Raw genomic sequence first — 24,402 nt, forward strand, 5'->3', positions numbered from 1 at the left:
TCTATTGTAAATAAGCATATCCTTTTCCCATAAATATCAGAAGTTTTATTTCCTGTGAATTTTATGTTGTAATAATTAAATCTTTCACTAGTATGATTTAGAAATTCATTATATCTTTTAGAAATAAAATGTCTTGTATTACTTGAAATACCATCCTGAGTAATCCCTCCAATGGTATCATTTCTAAATCATTTATTTTATAACATGTAGTACAATTATTTTTATCATTCATAATTGTAAAATAAAGAAGTTCATTTATATGGCATTTTGAAGCCTTAATGAATTCTTTTTAATAGAGTCATTCGCTGATAATTGCAGGTAAAAAAAAAAGTACTAATATGGCTTATTCCTATATTTTTGTCATTTAGTGGCATGCCAAACATAATCATCTCTGATTTATACAAGTAAAAATATTTTTACAATTATCAAAAGTCTATTTTTATCATTTTCTTGTAAATAAAAATCTTGTTCCTTAAAATCATTATTCTCAAACTCCACCATTTTATTGGTAATATTTTTCTCTTCTTCATTAAAATAATCTTCTCCATAATCATAATCATCATTGTCATTAATTATAGTATAATTTAAACCTGGATTGAGTTACATGATTATTCGCTTGCAATAAAACTCTTTCATTGAACTCCGACTTTTTTTGTAAAACTTTATTATCCTCCCAAGTTTTAACAATAAAAATATGTAGCAATAATTAAAAATTTATTTTTAGTGCAATTTAATTATTATCTTTTTATGATTTATTGATTTTTTTTTTTTTTTTTTTTTTTGATAATTTCCTTCTAAATGATACTTTAATATCTCTATTATAGTATATATATTTTTTTTTTCTTTTTGTTTTCTTGACGTTTTCTTTCTAAATTTTATATTTGATATAACCTATTATCACATTTTCACATAATAGAAAATGTATTAAATTTATAATATTGTAATATCTCAATTCTACACTTTTCTTTCATCCTTTCCATATTGTTTTCTTTTTGCTTCTTTGAAATTATTTTACCTTAATCTTCTACTTTATAATATCTTTACCTGATTCTTCTTCATATATATTTCCTAAATTATTGAATCCTTTATCCACCAATATTTTAAAACACTTTTTCTTATTTTATTTATCTAAAAATTTATTTTTCCTCCTTTAGCAATTATTACTTTCTCCCTATTCAGACTAATATATTATCCTTTCTTTTTCAGTTTTTCCATTTCACTCTTCATGTTATTGTTATTTTGTCTCCTTTTTTTGAAACATTTCTCTCTCTTTGGTTAATAAAAATTATTATTAACCTTTTTATATATTACATGTAGTTACTCTTATATTAGATCATTCATTAGTGGTGCACCGAATGTTATATAATCGTATAGAAAGGAGAGATATCTTTATGTAGCTAATATTGAAGATAATTTTCATATATATTTTATTTTTTTTACGATTGAAGATATAAAAATTTCCTTTTAAAAGATTACTTTTTTTTTTTTGAAAAAGATTTAAAAAATGCTGTAATAGTTAATGAGTTAATTGCTTAATGGCATTTATCTTTTTATGTTTAAAAATATTTTGATAGTTTTTTTTTTTTATGAATTGAGTAATTTTTAATTAATTGAATTCAAAGTAAACACTAAAGTCTTTAATTACTTATTAAAAGGGTGATACCACTCAATTAAAAAAGTTTGTGTATTCATACTTACTATTTATTAATTCGTTTATTCAATACTTTAGCAAAGTATTAGAATAGCAAATTAATAAGTCATTTTTCCATTTTTCTAATTTTTTTTCTTTTCTTCTCATTTTGTGTTTCTTCTATTTCTTCTTTTTTTCCTTTTTCTATCACTTCTTTATTTTCCTCCTTTGGTATCCTTAAATCCTTCATGTATATTTTAAAAAAATTTTCTTTCATTAATTTCCATTCATCTTTCATACATTCCTCTACGACCATCATATGTATCTCAATCCATAACTTGCATATCAACTTTTTTTTCGTTTCCATTTCTATTTTATCATTTCTTACTTCTTTAGCTTCTGTACTCTTTAAATATCCCTTACTATTGTCTCCCTCTATCATATATTTTGTGCTTGCTTCTTTTTTATATTTCTCTTCTTCCTTTTTTTGTTCCTCTACTAGATTTTTAAACCATTCCTCTTTGCTCCATGTATCCAGCTGTGTAATCTTTTTCTCATTATGAATCCATTTACTCCACATTTCCATTTCTCCCTCAAATATAGGAGTTCTTTCTATTTCTTCCCTCATTTTTGCTATTTCTCCACTTGTAGCCTTTAAATATTTATTTTTTTCCTTTTCCCATTCTTCCTTCAATTTTTTAAACCATTCTTCATTTTTCCATATATTCTTCATCATTTTATATCTCTGTACCCACTTATTCCTTAATAAACTCTGTCTTTCTAAAATTATGTCACTGTTTATATCATCCTCTTGTTGTTTTTCATCTTTTTTCAATTTATCTAAGCATATTTCAAAAAAATTTTCTCTTTCCAAATCACATGCCTCTTTCATTTGTTTCTTCATTTCTGTCATATGTATTTCAATCAAAAGTCTCCACTGAATATTTTTTTTCTTCCCTTTAATATTACTTTTTTCATTCTCTTTTTCCCTTTCTTCTATATGTTTTTCCCCTTCTTCTTCATAATGTTTTTCTTGATTAGAGGACTCTCCTTCTGGTTTCTCGTCATTTTTAAATTGAATTCTACACAATGGACTCTGTAATTGGGGAAATGAAACCGAAGTATTAGTAATTCTTGATTCTTCGTCTGCATATTCAAAAGAAGATTCCTCTTCTACTTCACTTTCATTCAATTCTTCCAATGTATCTGGTCCCTCTGGTGTATTCTTTTTATTGCATAATCCAATAGGGAAATACTGTAAGTAAATTGATAAATAATTGTTAAATATTTTTATGTTGGAAATATTTTAAATAAAACAAATAACTTTAATAAAATAGAATAATATATATATTTTTAGGTATTATTTTTTACTATATATATCAGTATAAAGAGAAATAAACCAACTAAAAAGTATGCGACACCTGGTATCTTACTGAATACATAACTTAGTATATGCTTAATATTATCTGAAGAATTATATTGTGTTCCTGAGTTTTTTTTATACCCTGAAAGTGCCGAACTAAATAGTTTACGTGAGCTCTCAGTTGTATATGCAAGTTGAAAAAACAAGGTAATAATTAATGTAATATAACTCATATAATATTTTTTATTTAAACATGATTTCAAATTAAGTTTATGTAAAAACATCACAATTGAGTATAAATTAAAGCCATGTAAAGTCTCTATAGTCTTGACTATTTCATTATTAAAGGTATTTTGATATGTATCTATAATATCAGATGAAATAGATATAATTGTAGATAAAATAGTTGTTATTTTATTATCCTCATCATTAATATTTTTCTTTATTGTACTTAAAGATCTTAATACTTCATCTTTACTCAAAGTAGATGTAGATGTATTATCTATATATTCATATGATATATCACTATTTTTTGGTGAATAAGTACCTGCAGAATATTCATTTGATTTTCTAGAAGTATGTGAAATGCATAAATTTCTTTCAAATTCTATTTCTTTCCACTGATTAAGATTTGATTTTTGAATTATTTCCATTGTTTTCTTATTTGTTAATATGCTACTTTTTCACTTTATTTTTTTTTATACTTTTGGTTTATAATACAAAGATATATATGTATAATACAATATCATGTGAAATATAAATAAATTTTTTAAAAAAAATTGACAAGTTCCAAAATATATCTATTTAAATATATATTGATAAGTTCAAATTTTATCTTATACTACAAAAACATAAAAGATTTCATAATCAAAAAGTAGTCACATATATGTTTATAAATAAAATAATATGTTTTCTTCTACTATTTTATATCCTGATTTTAAGGCTGGTTTATGAGTAATAATTAAAACTCCACCTGATAAAGTAATAATGCATCAGTTTTACCAATATTAATGCTTTTGATATACAATAATATTGTATATTTAAGATATCGTATTCAATTATTTTATATTCATTATACAAGATAATAATTTCTAATAAACAGTTATTTTTTTCTTCAATTTAACTTATGAATCTACATTTATATTTCAAAAAACACTTAATAGATAATACGATATAATAATTAATATAACTTAAGTAAAAATAAAAAAAAATATGAAAGAATAAAAAACTCTTATAAAATACTATTTGAGTTCTATTAATTTTCAGATAGTTAAAAAAAAATATATATATATATATTTATATAAATAAGATGAAATAAATAGCGTATGTGGTAGATTTTCACTATTAAGCATCAACTATTGAATAATAATTAGGCATTTTTCTAATAATTCTCCTAGTTAATAAGAGTTATTATTAACCTTTTTATATATTACATGCAGATGCACTTATATTAGGTTACTAGTTAATGGTATACTGAGTGCTGTATAGAAGCATAAAAAAGAGTTATACCTCTACATAGCTCATGTTAAAGATAATTTTTTTTTTTTTTTGACTAGAAATATAAAAAAAAAAATTTTAAGATATTTTTTTTTAATAGATTCTAAAATAATTATATATTCAATATGTAATAAAAGTGCTTAGTGACATTTTTATTAATCTAAAAAGTAACTGATGTAGGGGTACTGAATTATTTCTTTCACACGATAGATTACATGAGACTACAATGAAATATAAGAGAGAAAAGATATTTAAGAGAATAATATTTTTTATTAATGTAAAAGATTATTTTAGTTCCATGTTTTTTATTATGTATGAATTAACTTTTATTTAATTAAATTCTAATTAAATATTAAAGTTTTCACTTAAGTATTTAAAAATTGATAAAACTCAATGAGAGTTTAAGTATTTATATTTACTATTTACTAATTTGTTTATTCAATACTTGATTTATTAATTGCTTGCTCAATGACTTTGTTAGAGTATTAAACAAACAAATTAATAAAGAGCATGTATAACTAAATATAATGATTTTTAGTGTATATACTTATTTTTATTTATATATAGAAATATTTACCATATTGGTTAATAAAAGATGTTATTAACCTTTTATAATATATAAAGTTAGCTTACTAATTGGGAAAGTAAAATTAGCCATATAATGACTCTAGTTAAAAAAAATATATGTATATAGCCATATTTTTTTTCGCTTATTTTATTATTTGTATATCTTTGTAATTATTAAAAAATAAAAAAAAAGATTTAATAATTTTTTTTTTTGGGGGTTTCTTTTGAATAGAAGAGAATTAATTTTTAATTGAAATTTAAATATTAATGTATGAAAAGTAACTATATGATAACTTTTTATTTCTTTTAATAAATAAAAAGTATAATATTGGTGTTATATTCAAAATTGTATATTTTGAAATAACAGTGAATACCTTAAAATTTAATTTTTGTTATTTGTTATAACTTAATTATTTATATTTTTGTTTTTAATTAAAAGAATATACTTATTTTTTGTAAATAAGAATACATTTATAAAAGTAAATATATGTATGTTAACACAAAATTGCTTAATTCAAATTAAATGTTATATATTATAAATATTACTATATATAATAAAAATAAGTATATACACTAAAAATCAGTGTATTTAGTTACACATGCTCTTTATTAATTGCTTTTTTTAATACTCTAGCAAAGTCATTAAACATATAATTAATAAATCAATTGATGACAACGACATGAAATTCGAAATCGGTGCAAATAGAACCCTATTGGATTAAAAAAGCCCAAGATGGAAGAAGATATCAAGATGCTTTGGTTAGAAGCATTTGCAGAAATAGTAAATATCAGTGAGGCTTATGTATTTAAAGGAAACTGAGGAATTTGCCAAAATAAAGATTCCAGACGGGTTAAAATAATTTGAGGAGGAAGAAATAAAAGATTATTTCTTATGGTTCGAAGCATTCGAAAATAAGGTAAAGATGCAATTATTAACTAAGATTCAGACCTGTTTGATATTGGGATTGCTGTTATCGAGATTTCATACAAGAAAAATATCTAGGTTATGTGAGTACGAGGAAATAAAGAATATGTTACAGTTGAAAACTAAGCTAGCTAGACAATCTTTATGTACAATAATGAGCGAATAGGATGTATAATAAAATCCAGAAATGCTAAGAAAAAATCAAGTTTAAAAGAATCTACAAATTCATTTATCAAGGATTGATTGATGTATTCCAATAATTGTTTATGCTTCAATGAGTACAATGGTATTACTACAAATGACTTATGGAAATATTTTAGAAGACATATCCCAAAAGAAAGTCTATTGCAGATATATGTTGATAATCCAATAGGAGATACATTCATGGGGGTCTTATCATTTGCATCAAAAAAAGATAAAAAGAACCTCTAAGAAAAAGGTAAGATGTGATGCTAAAGTATGTTCTGTAAATAAAGATTATGAGGATACGGCAAAATATAAAGATAAATTTCTCATCAAATGTCATTGTTGTGATAATAGAGGCCATTTAAAAAAAAATTGTGAATATAGGAAAAATAGATATGAAAAATGCAACATTATAGGACACTTAGCAAAAGTATGCGAAAATAAAGTATTAAGAGATAAAGAAGATGAAATTAAAGAATTAATAACTAATAAAAGATATTATATGCATGTTAAAATGTTCAAAAATGAAACTAATCCACATAGAATTAGTCAAACGCAAAAAAAATCTTAATAAATAAATGGAATATATTACAAAACAAAAGGGAAAAGTTAAAAAAAGGTATAAATAAAAACAAGTGATGGAGACTTTACTAGAAAAAGAAATAGAGTTCATAGGATAAGTAAACGAGATGAATCATAAGAAAAGTCTAAAAACAGTGATTGTTCAGAAAAATCAGAAGCAGATATATCTACTGTTAATAGAATTGAATTTCGTGAAGGTAATCAAGCTTGTGAAAAGTATAGAAGACGATTAGCGGAAGTTAATGGAAAAGAAGTAGATATTTTACTAGATACAAGAACTGATGAAAATACAATATCAACATACAACGAAAAAGAATAAAATATAGATCCTGATTTAACAATTCTACCATTTGCAATTAGAAGATTGTTTGTTCGTAATGATATGAGAAAGTCTGAAGATGTCGTGGTAAAAATACTATCTAATAGAAGAAAAATCAGAATAAGTTTTGTAATAATTGAGAAAAATAAACCACTTATTTTACTTAATGTTACGATAATGAAATGATTAGGGCATTCTATTCATGAAAATAAGAAGAATGCATATGTCATGAAAGTTAAAGCCAAAAATGCAAAAGAACAAGTGAAAAAGTCAAATCAAGAAATCATACAAAATTTTATTGACAAATTTGGTTTAAATGATTAGAAGGATAAGGATAAAATAAAAACTTTGTTAAAAAATATTATTAAACTTTTGGAGAATAAGAATATGAAACCCAACGATAAATATAAAGTTTCTATTAAGGTACAAGGAAAATCTCGCCGCTTTAATCCTAGACCATTAAGTGGATAAATGTTGGTAATACTACATCATAAAGTGGATGAAATGTTATAACTAAATGCCACAAATTGTTAATGTAAAAACGGAATTTACCTATTGTAACGACATGAAAAAAAGATGGGCAATGGAGATCCGCTAAATATTATTGTTATCTAAATAAATTTATATTAGATTATATATATGTTATTCCTCATATGAAACACATATTTCAAAAATTCGATGGTATTAAACGGTTTTTGAAAATATAACTCAAAAATTTCTTTTGGAATATTGTATTGGAATAGAACAGTAAGCAATATACAAGTCTTATAGTGCCCAAACATGGTACATTTGTGTTTAATGTGTTACTATTTGGATTGAAAACAAGTCCTACCCAATTTCAAAGAATTATGGAAAACATTTTTATGGAATTAATTCAAGAGAGTTGCGTAGTTGTGTATATTGATGACATCATCACTTTAACAAAAACGATAAATGAACATCATAATGTTTTAAAAAGAGTTTATAAATTGTTGATGGACAACAATCTTGGAATAAATATTGAAAAATGAGAATTATATAAAACCTCTATTACCTATTTAAGACAAATAATATATAGAGAAGGAATAAGACCTTCATTAGATAAAATAGAAACAATTATTAAATCAGAAGGACCTAAATCAAAGAAACAATTAAGATCGTTTCTAGGAGCTGCTAATTATTATAGGAATTATATAGGAAGCTTTTCAAATTGGACTTCTAAATTAGTTTCTTTGTTGACTAAAAAGAAAAATTTTGAATGAAATGAAGAACATCCACAAGTATTTGAGCAAATTAATAACAAAATGGCTAAAATAACTTATCTGCCATTTCTCGAGTTAGGAAAATAGTATGCTATTTATGCCGATGTTTCAGATTATGTTATAGGAACCATATTGACTTAGATAAATAAAGATACCAGTGAAACTAAGTTTATCCATTATACATCTAGGAAATTATATGATGTTTAACGAAAATGGAATATGGTTGAAAAATAATTATTTGCTATAATGTAGTTTGTGAAACGTTCGATTACTAAAGACTCTAAGGCATTAGTCAAAACTTATTGTAAAAGTTTTATTGGAATGGATTCAATCAGTACGGAAAAATTGTATCTACGTAAATTAAGATCGTCTGAATTTAGTTTATAATTTTAACTTATAAAAGGAATACAAAATAACCTAGCTTATTGGATTACTAGATCAATAAAATATAATACCGATCTTCCAAATTATATGGTATTGTGTTGTAATAAACCTCCAGAAGAATATGAAGATATATATGATATCCCGTCTTGTCAAAAAATTGCTAAGAAAGTACATGAAAACAAGAATAACATACCAAGAGATATATTATGGAAGAATGAATTCCCAGTTCACTATATATTAGGACCATGATATATATCAGAAAAATATGGAAATTATTTAATGTATTGATTTCATAGCAGTAAGTTTGCAGGGCACCGTGGAGTAAATAAAGCATTAAAGAAAATTCGGAAATACTTTTGGTGGCTGAATATTAGCAAAGAAATTGAAGATTATGTTTCAAATTGTTTAATATGTCGGATACTGCATAATAAAAAATTTAAACCAGATGTAAATTAGGCATTATCAAATCCTAATATATTTGAAATAGTATCTTTAGATATTATAGGTCCTAGAACTTGAAGAGGTAAAGAACACTACATACAAGTAGGAATTAGTCATTACTTATGTTTTATGTTAAAAAATGTGAATAATGAAACTTCTACTTCTAAAGATGCAATAAATATTATAAAAAATACGTGGGTTCTCATAATTAGATGTCCAAAAAGTATTTTAACAAATAGAGTTTCACTTTATATGAGTAGAGAATTTAGAGATTATACTATTAATGAATTACATATAAAACCATATCATATCAGTAGATATTGTACAAAATGGAATGGTATAAATTAAAGTTCTCATAAAAGTCTTGATTATATGTTTAAGACATTATATGAAAAAGAACATTTATCTTTCGAAGAAATAGTTAGAAATGCAGATCTAATATATAATAATACCCCACATGGTGCTATAGGAGAAACACCTTGCTTTTTAATGCACGGGATATATTGTATATGTTCAGGTTTTTCAAAAATAACACCATAAATAACTACATAAATGAGAATCATTTATATAAGTGATCGGTAGAAAAATGCGAATGAAAATTCAAGAAAAACTTTTAAAAATAAAGATATCAATAATGGAGATATTATATCTTATGAATTACATGAATACCAAAGGAATCAAATAAAACATTATTGTGGAAATGTACAATACAAACCATATTTGGCATTCCCTCATAGAGTAACTGAAATAAAAAATGGGAATTTAAAAGCCACACTCATTTGTTATAGAGGCAAATAAATACATATTCCTTTATCAAAGATTAAACTGCTATATAATAAAACAAATGAAATATATGAAAGACAAGTGAGAAACTTAATACAAGTGACTTATGATCTCAAAAGGAAATTAGATACCACAAAAGTATTAAAGCCTAAAGATTATTTAGATATTTGTGATCGAAATAACCTTTCATAATCTGAAGATTCGAGTAACAAAGATAGAAAAATTAATAAGGAAATACAACAGGGGTCGGGAGTTATAAAACAAACCAAAGAAAGCAAACTATAAGTAATATCATTACTTCCCCCAAGTGGTGGAATATGGTTAATAAAAGATGTTATTAACCTATTATAATATATAAAGTTAGCTTACTAGTTAGAAAAGTATAAGTCAACCATGCAATGATGCTACTTGAAGAAAAAATGTATATATATATATAGCTATATTTTTTTTTATTTTATTCTTCATATATCCTTATAATTATTAAAAAAAAAAATTTGGTAGTTTTTTTATGGACTGCTTTTTAATTTAAGAGAGAAACATTTAACTGAAATGTAAAAATTAAGGTAAGAAAAGTAACTATAGAACAACTTTTTATTTCTTTTAATAAATAAAAAGTATAATATTGGTGTTACATTCAAAATTTTATATTTTGAAATAACAGTAAATACCTTAGAATTTAATCTTGTTATAAATTAACTATTTTTGTGCGTTTCTAAATTAAAAGAATATACATGATAAATATTTCTATATATATGAATAAGCATATGCTCTAACAATTAGTATGCTTATACGTGTTCTTTATTAATTTGTTTGCTTAATACTCTAGCAAAGTCATTAAACAGGTAATTAATAAATCACCATCATGATATATATCGATAAAGATTATCTGCACTTTTCAGTAGAGGTGGTTAATAAAATTTGTTATTAACCTTTTGTAGTACACTAAGCTAGTTTACTAGTGTACGTAAAGGTTAGCCATGCACTGACGCTAGATAAAAAAATAAAAAAATAAAATAAAGTTATTTTTTTTTTGTTTATTTATAAAATATACATCTTTATAATTAAAAAAAAAAAAATAATTAATAAATATTTTTTTTTTGGGCTAATTAATTTTTTGTTGTTATGCTTTTGTGTTTTAAAAATTAAATGAGAATTAATATTTACTCATTAAAACTTAAAAGACAAAAGAATTATGTTTATGTATTATTCAATATATATTTTGAAATAACATTGAATAAAGTTTTGACTTTATTAATTGTTATAGTTTATATGTTTTTAATTAAAAGAATAAGTAATTCTTTGTAAATAAAAACTCATTTATAACAATTAGTAAGTCTATTAAAAGAGGCAGTAAAATTTATCTCAGATTAAATAGTATGCATCATAAGGAAACTATATATATATATAATAAAAACGAATATATATATATATATATATAAAACGTATACTTAGTTATACATGCTCTTTATTAATTTGTTTGTTTAATACTCGAGTAAAGTCATTAAACGGGCAATTAATAAATCAAGAGGAAAAGTACTCCTTATTGTATATATAAATAAATATATATATACAAAGGTATACTTTTAATAACTTGTATATATAATTAATAAAATATATTAACCTTTTATATAATAATAGTTTATTCCTCATACTGAAAGCATAAATTTAGCCATGCGTTGCCATTTTAAAAAAAAAAAAAAATAATAAATTATGATATTTTTTTTTTCTTTTTTTTTGCATATGTTGTTTTTGTTAGTTTTATTCTTCTTTATTTAAAAAAAAATATATCTTTTTTTCCTCAAACATAATAAAAGAAAAATTTCAACCGAAATTTTTTTTTATAAAATTTTTGTTGTCAAAATCTAATTAATTTTTAAGCAATAAAAAAAATTAAGTTTGGAATTTAAAGAAAAAAAAAGTTTTTTTTATTAATATTTAATTTTTACGTGTTTTTGAAATACTACTAATAAGTATAATTTAACTTTGTTTTGTCTTAATTTTTACAAAATAATTTTAATGAAGATTTAAATTTTTAATAAAAAAATAATAATATATCTTTTTTTTATTAAAGTAAACGCTCCTGAAGCAATAATTGCTCAATTATGTAAATTATATGTATAAAATATACGTATTAGTAGCATGAATATATTTTTACAATAAATAAAATTAGTAGAGGAATTTCCTTATGCTCTTTATTAATTTGTTTGTTCAATACTCTAGCAAAATTATTGAACGGGAAATAAGCCAATATATATTTGTAGTATGCGTGCAGACTAGTTCATCTAAGGGAATCACATACCCGCTGTTGCCTTAAACTTCCCTGTATTAAACACATAACGTACCTTTAAGAAGCTTTACAATAAAGTAGATATATTTTTATACAAAAAGAGAAAAATAAAAAAAACGAAATAAGTTGAAAAAGGAAAAGGATATTATATATAATAACATCCTAATATTTTCTCTTATTTGTTATTTTTATCTATATTCTTATTTACTTAAGAATATGTTGTATTTACCGCTAATTAGCAGGTTAAGATCTCGTTCGTTATCGGAATTAACCAGACAAATCATATTCACGAACTAAAAACGGCCATGCATCACCATCCAAGAAATCAAGAAAGAGCTATTAATCTGTCAATCCTACTCTTGTCTTAAACTAGTGAGTTTTCCCGTGTTGAGTCAAATTAAGCCGCAAGCTCCACGCCTGGTGGTGCCCTTCCGTCAATTCTTTTAACTTTCTCGCTTGCGCGAATACTCGCCCCAGAACCCAAAGACTTTGATTTCTCATAAGGTACTGAAGGAAGTAAGCTAAAAGACAATCTAAATGTTACATTAGATCATCTTTTATTTTTTACACTTTCATCCAACACCTAGTTGGCATAGTTTATGGTTAAGATTACGACGGTATCTGATCGTCTTCACTCCCTTAACTTTCGTTCTTGATTAATGGAAGTATTTTAGACAAATGCTTTCGCAGTTGTTCGTCTCCAGAAAATCTAAGAATTTCACCTCTGACATCTGAATACGAATGTCCCCAAACTACTCCTATTAATCGTAACTAAGCCAAAATAAGAAAAAAGAACAAAAATTTTAGCTTGTTCAATTTTGTTATTCCATGCTGTAGTATTCAAACACAGTTTTAGCTGTTTTATAAACTGTTTGCTTTGAACACTCTAATTTACTCAAAGTAACAAAAATTTCCATCACATAAAACAACGAAGAATTTTTAAAAAGAATCTACTGTATTTTAAAGAACACATATTATCAGAAATGTGGAAAATATGCGCCGAAGCACTATTTAACACTTATCCGATAAAGCATTACCTTAAAAATTGATTCTTTGAAATTCAACTATGAGAGTTTTAACTGCAACAATTTTAATATACGCTATTGGAGCTGGAATTACAGAGGCTGCTGGCACTAGACTTGCCCTCCAACTGTTACTTTAGGAAGTTTTTAAATTCCTGTCATTCCAATGACAAACCCAAAATTTGACCTTACCTTGTTATTTCTTGTCACTATCCCTCTTCTTTAGGGATATATAGTATCTTATGAACTAATTTATTTCATATTTATAAAATTATTGAATAATTCATTAATGAAGAACAAAATAATTCAAATTATTTTAATTCACCTCTATTAAATTAAAATTATGTGATATATTAATCATAATATTAACTAAAATGTAGCAAAATTCGGTTAGTACTTTAAATTCTTTCAGTTAAAAATTTAAACAAAAATTTTTTTTTATTTCAATGTAAATACTTTCAATATTTTGCATGTAGAAAGAGAGCATTTCATTAATTTTATATACAAAAAGGTAACTTTTAATGAATTGCTACCTCACAGAAAATGTATTACAAATTACTTCATATTTACAAAAAAAAAAAAATACGTCAATTATATTACATGCATAAAGAAAGAACATTGTATTAAATTTCAAAAATTAAATTAAGCATTTAAAAAAGAAAATCGCTTCATTGACTACCGTACACTCACCCTCAAAAAAAATTTTATTTATACCTCATGAATTTCCTTCTGCTTTTTCTCATGCTTTTCCTACTTTTGTTCATTCGTTTTTTTTTTCCGCTACTTTTGAAGCTCCTGCTAATGCATCTGATTTTAAGGCTTTTTTGAATCATTCTTTTTTCAATGCCTTTTTTGTTGATCCTACAGCTGCCACACCTCCTGCTATTAATACATTGTTCAATGTTTCTCCTTCTCCTAATTCTGATATAACTGACTTCACTCCTGATTTTTCAATTGTCACTATTCCCTCCTAACCCTAATTTTCTTGAATAGCTGTTTTTATTCCTGATGCTACTCCCCCTACTAAAGCTAATTTCCATCCTTTTTTTTTCTATCTTTCTCATTATCCTCTGAATATGATGATGAATCAGATGCTATTTTTAATAATAAATTAGATGATGCTTCTTTTATTTTTTCTGATACTTTTGGTGCTCCTGACTTTTGATAATTTTATTCCTGTTATAGATCCTTCCCCTAATCCAGTTTCTGTCGAAATTTTTGTTCTCACTGTAAATCTTTCTCCCAATCCTATTCTTGTTGAATCTTTTGATCCTGTTATGAATCCCACTCTTGATTCGGTGTCTCTTGAAGCTTTTGTATCAACCGGAACTTTTACAGTTGCTGTAGATTCTATTTTTGTCCTTCTCTATGTTATATGTCCTACTCCTAATCCGGTTCCTGTTGAATCTTTTACTTCCCTTGCATATCCTACTCTTGATTCTGTTTCATTTGGAACTTTTGTAATTGTTCTAGGTCGTATTATTGGCCTATTTTCTATTATGGATCCAACTTCCTAATCCTGTTTCTACTCTTCTCCCTTCTTCACAAGCTTTTTTTTCTTGTACCTGTTTTCCCACTAATATTATTTCTTCTTTTCCTCTATCTTCAGTATAATATCTCTTTTCCCTGTCTACATTTTTTTCTAATTTTCTTCTAATATTAATGATTTTCTTGCGCTTTCATTTCCCTGTATTCTATTAATTGTACTTAATATATATGGATTATTGTTACTAACTAAACATACACTAAACAAGTATAATATTGACAAACGTATAAATAATACGAAATTAAAAAGATAAAATACTTTTTGTAATTTCATTTAAATTTAAATGAGACAAATATATCATCACATTTTTAATAAAAGTTGTTTAAAAAATGAATAGAGCATATACATAGAAATAAAAAATATTTTTTTTGCAAGAATTAAATCATTGTTTTTTTAAGAAACTTTTTTTTCCATATATAAAAATATTTCCTAATTTATTTTTTGAATTTTATCAATTTTAACTTTATTTTATTTTTAATATCTCTTTTCTATATCTATTAATCTATTTTTAATTTTTATTTTTTTTTTTATTTACATTTTTCTTGTTACTATAATTTTTGCACATTTTCATTTCACTTTATTTTTTTTATTAACCTATATATAATTATTCTTTTCTATTAGTTTCCTCATAATTTAAGATTACTTTTTTTTTATTATTTTATCTATATTTTATCCATTATTTTTTTATATATTTATTTTCAACTTACACTTTATTTATTAAATTGAATCTTTTTTTTTTTTTTAATTTATAATTTTTTTACCTTATGTATTAATCAAATTTCTTCATTTTTTTTTTTTTTTCCTTATATTTTTAGTACTTTCTTATAATTGAAATTAAATACTTCTTCAAGCTATTTTATTATAATTTTTTTTTTTTTTTTTTGTTATAAATGCTGTAAATTTTCTAATCATACACATCAATATTATAAAACACATTTACTTATATAAAGAAATAAATGACATTTTTATAATTCTTCTTTCACTTTGAATTTTATTTCTTCCTATTCTAGAATACAAAACTCCTTTGAATTTTTTATACTTCATTCTTATTTCATATTAAATTTTTCTTTCACACAACAATTTATAGTAAAACATGTTTTGAAACAAACTTTTTCTCAATTTTTATGATACTGTATTCTTTTAATTTTTATTTCTGTTGCTTTTTTATATTATTGTTTAATTCATAAATAAATGCAATACTGTTTTATCATAGTTACAAAGTCACCCATTAATAATATTATTCAAATATGTAATTTGAACACACTCATATATCCTCATTTTCTTTTAATAATAATAACATAAACTAGATCAATATTTTCTTAATTATAAATTATTATTATTACTATTTTTACAAATATAACTTAAAATATATCATTACTGTTTATATATATATATATATTTTCTATATAATTTTACAATTCTATTTTTATTTTTTTTTTTAATTGAATGTATTTACATTATATAAAAATAATCATGATACATTAAATTATATTAAAAAATAAATATCCTCTTATTAAAATAAATTTTACTAATGCTAAAAGTATAACAAATGAATATAAGATAAGGTTCTAGAAAAATATAATATTTAAATTCATCTGAACTACAAAAATTCACGAACATTTCATTTTTGTTTGCACTATTTTTAGGATTGTTAATATCCTATATTTCAAAAACTTATGATTTAATTTTTTTTTTCTTTGTTTATTTTTTGTGGTCTGCTAGATTAAAAGATTTTGCAAAAGATTAAAGTCACATGTTGTAAAAAATAAGAATAATTCAACAAGAAAATACAAAAAAAAAGATAAAAAAACAAAAAAAGGAAAACAAGGAAAAATAAATTTTACAAATTTGTTTCCAAATTATAGTATTATATATGTATGAATAAAATTTTTTTTTATATCCTAGTATGTAATTTATATTATTTTACATTTTTTTTCTTTTTTATTACTTTGTTTATATAGTAAGATACATATTTTCTCAATGAATTTTAACTTCTTTTGTCATAAAAAATATGTATTAAATTAAAATCATTCGTATTCATTTTTATAAAAATTTTATTTCACTTATTATTTACCCCAATATTATAACTATGTAAATACAGAAGAATCACCAACATCAATATTATAACAATTACCTGTTTTATTAATTGGCTGTTCAAAGGCTTTTATAAAATTAATGAACAAACTAATTAATAAAGAGAATGTAGAGAAGTCTCTACTAAGTTAAATTGTTATAAATACTTTTTTTTATTATGAATTCAACATTTAAGAGTTTAATTATTTAAAAGTATATTATCCTTGAAACTTAGTACACATAAAGTATATATAATAAACGTTTTGTATAAATATAAACATAATATCTTTAATAAGAATAGTCTCTTAATATTTTTATTCCTATTCTAAGTATTTTATATCTTCCCCAAATAATTCAGATGCATCTCATTACCTATTTTTCTTTATTGTCAAAAATGTACCTCTAGTAAAATTATGTATTCTTTTTTAAAAAAATAAAATAAAATACAAATATATATATATAACATATATACTCAATATTCTTTTCCCACAGATATAGAGAGTTTTAACTTGAATTTTAGTCATACAAATATAAAGAATATCATTTATATTTACTCTAGAATAACATAATAAACAAGCTAATATACAATCTTATTAATTATTATTATAGTTGTTATAACTCTTATTAGAGTTACCTTCATAATCTAAAATATTAATATTTTTGTAATAAAAAATAAAGTGACTTTCTAATATTTTTATTATCATGAAAATAAATAGTTCCTTAATATTCCTATAATCAAGAAGATAACAATTTTCATAAATGTGAATAAGAACACTTATACCACAGTTAAATCTATAATAATAATTATTTTTATTAATAATATTATTAAATTATATTGCGATATAATATATATTATCCTTATATTCTTATCCAGTAATTCATTATTTTTCACTTTTAACTTTTCTTTTTATTATATTATTTCTTATATTATATAATTATAAAATATTTTATAATACTCAATTTAATAAAAAAAGAAATATATTCTTAAAATTATAGAATCAATGGTTAGAAATGAAACGGACATACATAAAATTTCAAAAGATTTGCCACAGAAATTTAAAATAAAATTTTATAAGAAAACTCTTATAAATTCCTTTTTCATTAATAATATAAATATTTTTTTAATTTTTAAAAAAATCAACGTTTCACTATGACTTTTTTTTGTAAAAATAAATATCTTCCTTTTATTAAAAAAGAGATCTAATTTTATTCTCTAAAAATATATTTTATTTTCGCGAGTATATATTTAAGTTCACGTAAATCTCAGAATATTTTTGATAATTATATTTGTTGATTCATTTTGCCATTATTTAATCTGCATAAAGTGTAATATGCAAAATTTTTTATGCTTATAAATTATCTTTCATTGGTTTACATTAACAATTGTTTTTATTTTCCTAAATTTGCATTAAAATATAAAGTGGAACTTTTTATATATTATATTATTTTTATGTTGATTTCTTCATGAATCATCAATTATGAAAGTGAACTTTCAAATGAAATTGATAAATTCTAAATTAAAATTAAAATACGTAATATTATTATAAGTATATTTTATAACAAAAAAAATTTTTTTTTTTTTTTTTATTTCCTCTTTAATGTTTATACTCCCTCAAATTTTCATATTATTTTATTCTTTTTCTTTTTATTCTTAGGAAAAAACAAAATATCATATATGAGCTATCAATTAATAAATGAAATTTTGTGTATTAACCGTAAATATAATGATAAAAATAAAAATAAATACATATTAATAAAAGGATACTGCAATGCTTTAATAAATATAAATTATTTTTAATTTTAATGAATATTTATATAATACACATACTCATAAATACATATATAACTTTAATCATCTTTTTCTAGCATATTTGCTAATTCTGACTGTGTTCTTATGCTCTTGCAATCACATCGATAAGCTACTTCTCCTTTTCTTATAACATAAATGAAGTCACAGCATGATAATGCATTCGCGTTATGAGAAATAATTATAACTGTATTATTTGGAAAACAATTTCTTATTATATAATTAAATGGTTTTATTTTACCTACAAAAAAATTGTTGCATTTCGAGTCAATCTTATTAAAATTAACAATAGGAATTTCATCAATTAATATTAATTTATATTTATGTCTATTTAAAAAAAGCCTAACTAATGACAAATATCGTATACATTCGTCCGTTAAAGTAATGATATTGGTTAGATCATTAATTTTTTCTTTTGCGCTTTTTCTATCTTTATTTTCCTTTTCTTTTTGTTTATATATATATTTGTCTAAATCTTTAAAACTTAAATTTATACCAATTAATCTAAAAGCATCAACAATTTCTTCGTCACTAAAATTTTGATAAGGATCAATAAACATTCTTATATTCCAATTAAAAAAAACAAAGGATGATTGTGGTAAAATACCAATAATATCATTTTTTTTTTCCCCTTTAAATGTTCTAATATCTCTTCCTTCTATTGTTATTTTTCCCTCATTAGTATGAAGTAAACCTAGAACAGATAAAATTATGGTACTTTTCCCTGATCCAGATTTACCTATTATCCCAATCTTTTGATTCTTCAATGCATAAATGTTAATATTTTTTAAAGATAATTCTTCATCTACGTAGCAGTAAGTATTATTTTTTTTATCTAAAAGTACTTTTCTTTTGTAACTAACACAAACATTTTCAAGGTAAATACCATACTTCTTTTTTGATTCATCAACATAAAAGACATCCATGTTTTTACTAAAAGATATTTTTTCATCTAAATAATCAGAGATATTTTTTTTTCCTTTTTCTTTATACTTCAATATTCTTTCTTCATTTTCTACATCTAAAAAATGTTCTTCCTTAGGCATTTTGGATAATTCTTCTAATCGTTGCACACAACACATCTCTTTCTCTATGTAGGTACAATCACATAGGAGAATTTTTATAATTATACCAATTCTTGAGGAAAATGTAATGCAATACCCAATGGTGCTTATAATTTTCTCATAATTAGTTTCTTTATGAAAATTAGGAATTGTATTAAAAAATAAATGAGGATACATTATAAAATAAGTAGTTAATATTAAAACAATGAACTTCGTGTAAAAGGAAGCCCATATGGTTATTGACCACTTTAAAAGGTTATAATTTTTAAAACTAGCTATATAATCTTCATATATACTTAAAAAGTAGGCATTCTTTCTATATAAGTTAATTATATTTTTTCCTATTATAGTATTGCTATACATACTACATAAAGGAGACTGAGCTCTTAAGTAACCCCTTTGGGCTTCTTTAAATCCTTCTGAAAATTTCTTAAAAACAAAAAAATAAATTAATATAGCAATACATGGGAAAATGAAAATAGTATCTTTCATCATACAAATTAACAAAATGACAGACAAGAAAAGTCGAAAAAAAACAAAAACTGCTTTATATATTCTCTTTAAAAAGCCATAATCCAATGAATAAATATCAGTTATAAACCTATTTATAATATTACCTAAATTATTATTATAATATACATGCATTGGTACATGTAAAATAGTCAATAGCACATTTGTGTGAACCCTTATTGCCGACAATAATGTACCATGTATTATCAACATAAAACAAATAAAGGAAGCTATTAATGATATTATTGGTAATAATACAAACAACTGTAAATATTTAGCTTGTTGCTGTAGAATTTCATCTGTATATTTTTTGTCATTTCTTGAAATTATACTAATCATATATAACATGAAATTCTTTATTTCTTCTGTAAAAACAGATATAAGCATAAAAAATACTATATATAATAATAATACATATCCAACATACTTTAAATACCATATGTATGTTTTCAATTGTATATTTCCTTTAAAAAATGACTCATCTTTATTATCAGCAATGTATGAAATATCTACACCATCACTATTTTCTAATTCTAATGATAAATTTTTATTGATATTTTCATTTACAAGTAAATTATTTTCTTCTTCTATAAATTTTTTATTAGCATCATCACCATTCTTATTCTTATTATTACTGTTCATTTTATCATCTTCTAAGCATGATGTTATTACTGTACTTTCTATATTATGTTGTGTAAAGCTATTATTTATTTTATAGGAATAATTAACTTTTGGCCCCTTTGGCAACGTAACTTTGTTATATTGCATATCATCATTTTCATTATTACATTCTTCTCCGTTAAAATCAAATTTTAATTTTATATCTTCTATTCTTAATTTTTTTTTATTTAAATTATTTTCTTTATTTATATTTAAATTATTTTCTTTTATATATTTAAATATATCTCCTCTATAATGTAAAGTACAATTTTCTAATTCATAAATATCTACTTTATATTGAATATTATTAAGAATTTCATTAGTTAAAAAAATCTCAAAGGTGTCCTCATTCATAGTTGTAATAAAACTACAATTATCTTTAAAACATTTATTTTCTTCTTCTCTGCAAAATAAATTATAAAATATATTTTTAGAAATAGATGGATCTAGAGACATAAAAACATCATCAAGTAAATATAAATAAGAAATATTTTTCTCTCTCAAGCAATTTTTAACATAACTAGTGAATGGAACTTTCTGAATAACCGTATTTATTTTATTATTATTATTATCATTTGTTATGTCATATGTATTTAATCCTCTTTTAACTTCTTTTCCTATATTTCTTTCTTCTTTATAGTCAGAACTTAGTTTATGCATATGTATATAGTGATGATATAAAGCTCTCGCTAAACAAATTCTTGTTTTTTGACCTTTACTTAAATTATGTTCATCATTAATATATCTCATATCCTCATTTTTGAATGATTTTATGTCATGAAATAGATGACTTTGCATAATTGTATGACGATAAATAAATGAATCATATTCATTACCAAACAGAATCATTGATCTAATATTTCCAAATGGTACCCACGTATTCTGAGGAACATATAAAATTGGCATATTACACAAAAAATTTTTAGTATACATACTTCCATAAGTTAATTTAAGATTTCCTAAGATGGATTGAAAAAAGGAAGTTTTCCCTGACCCAACATTTCCTATAATGATTGCTAAAGTGTTGTTTTTTAAATTAAAATTTATATTCTTCAAAATATAATTTCCACACTTATTATGATATTTTTTAATTAAATTAAAAGAACAATTCTCTAATTTTATCATTTCATCATTTTCTTTCTCCTTTACTATACTACTACTGTTGTTATTATTGTTGTCCTTTCCATTATGATGAATAGTATTATAGGTACCCTCGCAATTCACTGTAAATTCGAAGTATTTTTTCTCTATGTATTCATTTATATCATGATCTAATCCTGCTAATATTTTTCTATTTATTGTATTTATATTTTTTTTTCTCTTGTTAAAAAAGAAAAAAGTAAAAAATTTTACAAATGTGCTTTTTTTATGGTTATGGTTTTGCCTATTTTTAAAATTCTCTACTTCTTCATTCTCAAGAAATGCTTCAAATTTTGTAATATTATAATAATTATTACTTTTTGAAATGTACTTAAAATAATTATTGATATCTTTGTAATATAAATGGTGGAAAATGTATTTATTTATACGCCTAATATTTACTACACCTTCCATTAAGCTATTCATTAAATTTGGAAAATTCGAAACACTTGAAATTAATGATTTGTAAACAAATAGTGGCACAACAATAGAACCAAAATTAATTTCCTTTTGGTTATTTAATTTCTCTCTTAGAAAAAAAAAGAATAACACCACTTCAATTATATCAGCTGATATTGCATTTATGTAAATTCCTATAGTTCCCAAATAAAGTCGTATTTTATATAATTTCATTTCCTTTTTTCTAAAATAATTTACATAATTAAAAGCAATCGATTCCCAATTAAACATTTTTATTAACTTAAATTCTTTTAATACATGATGCATATTATCAATTCTTCTATCTCTATATTTTAAATATTTACTCTTAAATAAAATTGGTAAGAATTCAAATAAAATCATTGTGCTATATAACACAACAGATAATAAAATTCCATTAATCACTGCGTCATATCCCATTTTTAAGTAAAAAACATAGAAAGACATATAAAATTTAACAAATATATTAGATAATTGAATAATAGAACCAATGAAAAGAACTAAAGATGGAGTATCCATAAACATAACATTATAAATACTTATATCGGATGCATCCTCTATTTTTTCTTCTTCTTTCACTTTCTTTTTTTTTTTAAAGAAGTTAATTATATAATATTTTTTGCTATATTTATTACCATAATTTTCTCTACAAAATGTATTTTTACAAGAAAAATTGCTATCGATAGTATCACATGAAGTACTTTTTTTTATTTTATCTTCTCTAAAATCCAAAAAATTTCCCCTACTTTTATATATATAGTCATTTATTAAATTGTTATCATAACTATATAAATTAATTTTATATAGAAAATGCATTACGGATACTTCCATATTTACTAATAACTCGTAATAATAAAAATTCAAAATGGAATCAAAAAAAAATTCTGATGCCAATAAAATAACTACAAATAATCCAAATAATAATTTAGAATTATTCAAAAATAGAGGAAATGATGGAATCATTTCACCCTTCAGTAACCGCATATATTTGTCTATACATCCCCCTGAACTGATTACAAATAAAGTATGTAAAATATTAAAAATAAAAATTGAAATTATGTGAAATTTAAATGTTTTAAAAATTGATAAAACAATACTACTATAATATACATTATATTCTTCGTTTTTCCTTGGCTTTTCAAAAGCATAATGATCTTCCGTATTGAAATTTTTTTTTTTATAAAAATTATTATTAAAATCAGATTCTTTTACAGATATATTTCTTGAATTTTGTTCTAATTTAGATACATAATATTCAATATTATCATTTTTTCGAATTTTAGGAAATTCAATCTCATCTTTCTTAAGGTTATTCAACAACCTTGTTACCCAATGAAAAGTTATAAAACTCAGCCAAGACACATACTTAGTCTCCTCTTTTTTATTACTTTTATTGAAATCTCTTACTTTTTTTTTATATGTAATCATCTTTTAATAAATCTTTTAATTCTGTATTTTTATTTTGCACTCTTTTTCTCATAATATATATACCACATCCATTAAACGAAAAAAACAAACAATCAATATGTGTTATATATTAAAATATGAATTTAACCTGATCATAAAATATTATTATTATAAAAATATTATATAAAAGGATTATAAAATAAGGCAAACATGCCCATATACTATTAAAAAATTGGATGTATACTTATAAATTTATATATTAAAATACTATATATAAAAACATAAAAGCATAACTAATGAAATAAAAGATTCCAAAGAAATGTTCATTTTGGTTGAATTTTTTAAAATATATACATACACTGCATATATATTAATTAAAACTCCTGTATTAAATAATTTTTATTGAATCATATATATGCACTAAATAATATAAATTAAAATGCAAATGTAATATCATTATAACCACAGTTTAAAGGTACGGAAGTAATATTCAAATAAAAGAAACATAAATTATATTTTTTTAAAACATA

At 22.7% G+C, this 24,402-nt stretch overlaps 2 protein-coding genes across 2 annotated transcripts, besides 1 other annotated feature; both read right to left on the reverse strand.

The window, feature by feature from the left end:
- Positions 1 to 1,757: 1,757 nt before the first annotated feature.
- PRELSG_1445700 (hypothetical protein) lies at positions 1,758 to 3,646 on the reverse strand (the record flags this gene model as incomplete). The annotated part of the gene is made up of 2 exons (XM_028679539.1): positions 1,758 to 2,885; positions 3,002 to 3,646. The coding sequence occupies 2 exons, from the start codon at positions 3,644 to 3,646 to the stop codon at positions 1,758 to 1,760; spliced, it is 1,773 nt and encodes a 590-aa protein (XP_028535243.1).
- Positions 3,647 to 5,657: 2,011 nt separating this feature from the next.
- Positions 5,658 to 10,250: a repeat region.
- An 8,444-nt stretch (positions 10,251 to 18,694) lies between these two features.
- Positions 18,695 to 23,893, reverse strand: MRP1 (ABC transporter C family member 1, putative; the record flags this gene model as incomplete). Its single annotated transcript, XM_028679540.1, has 1 exon — positions 18,695 to 23,893. The coding sequence occupies one exon, from the start codon at positions 23,891 to 23,893 to the stop codon at positions 18,695 to 18,697; it is 5,199 nt and encodes a 1,732-aa protein (XP_028535244.1).
- Between the last annotated feature and the right edge of the window lie 509 nt (positions 23,894 to 24,402).

The sequence above is a fragment of the Plasmodium relictum genome, assembly GCF_900005765.1.
Source record: "Plasmodium relictum strain SGS1 genome assembly, chromosome: 14".
Taxonomy (NCBI): Eukaryota; Apicomplexa; class Aconoidasida; order Haemosporida; family Plasmodiidae; genus Plasmodium; species Plasmodium relictum.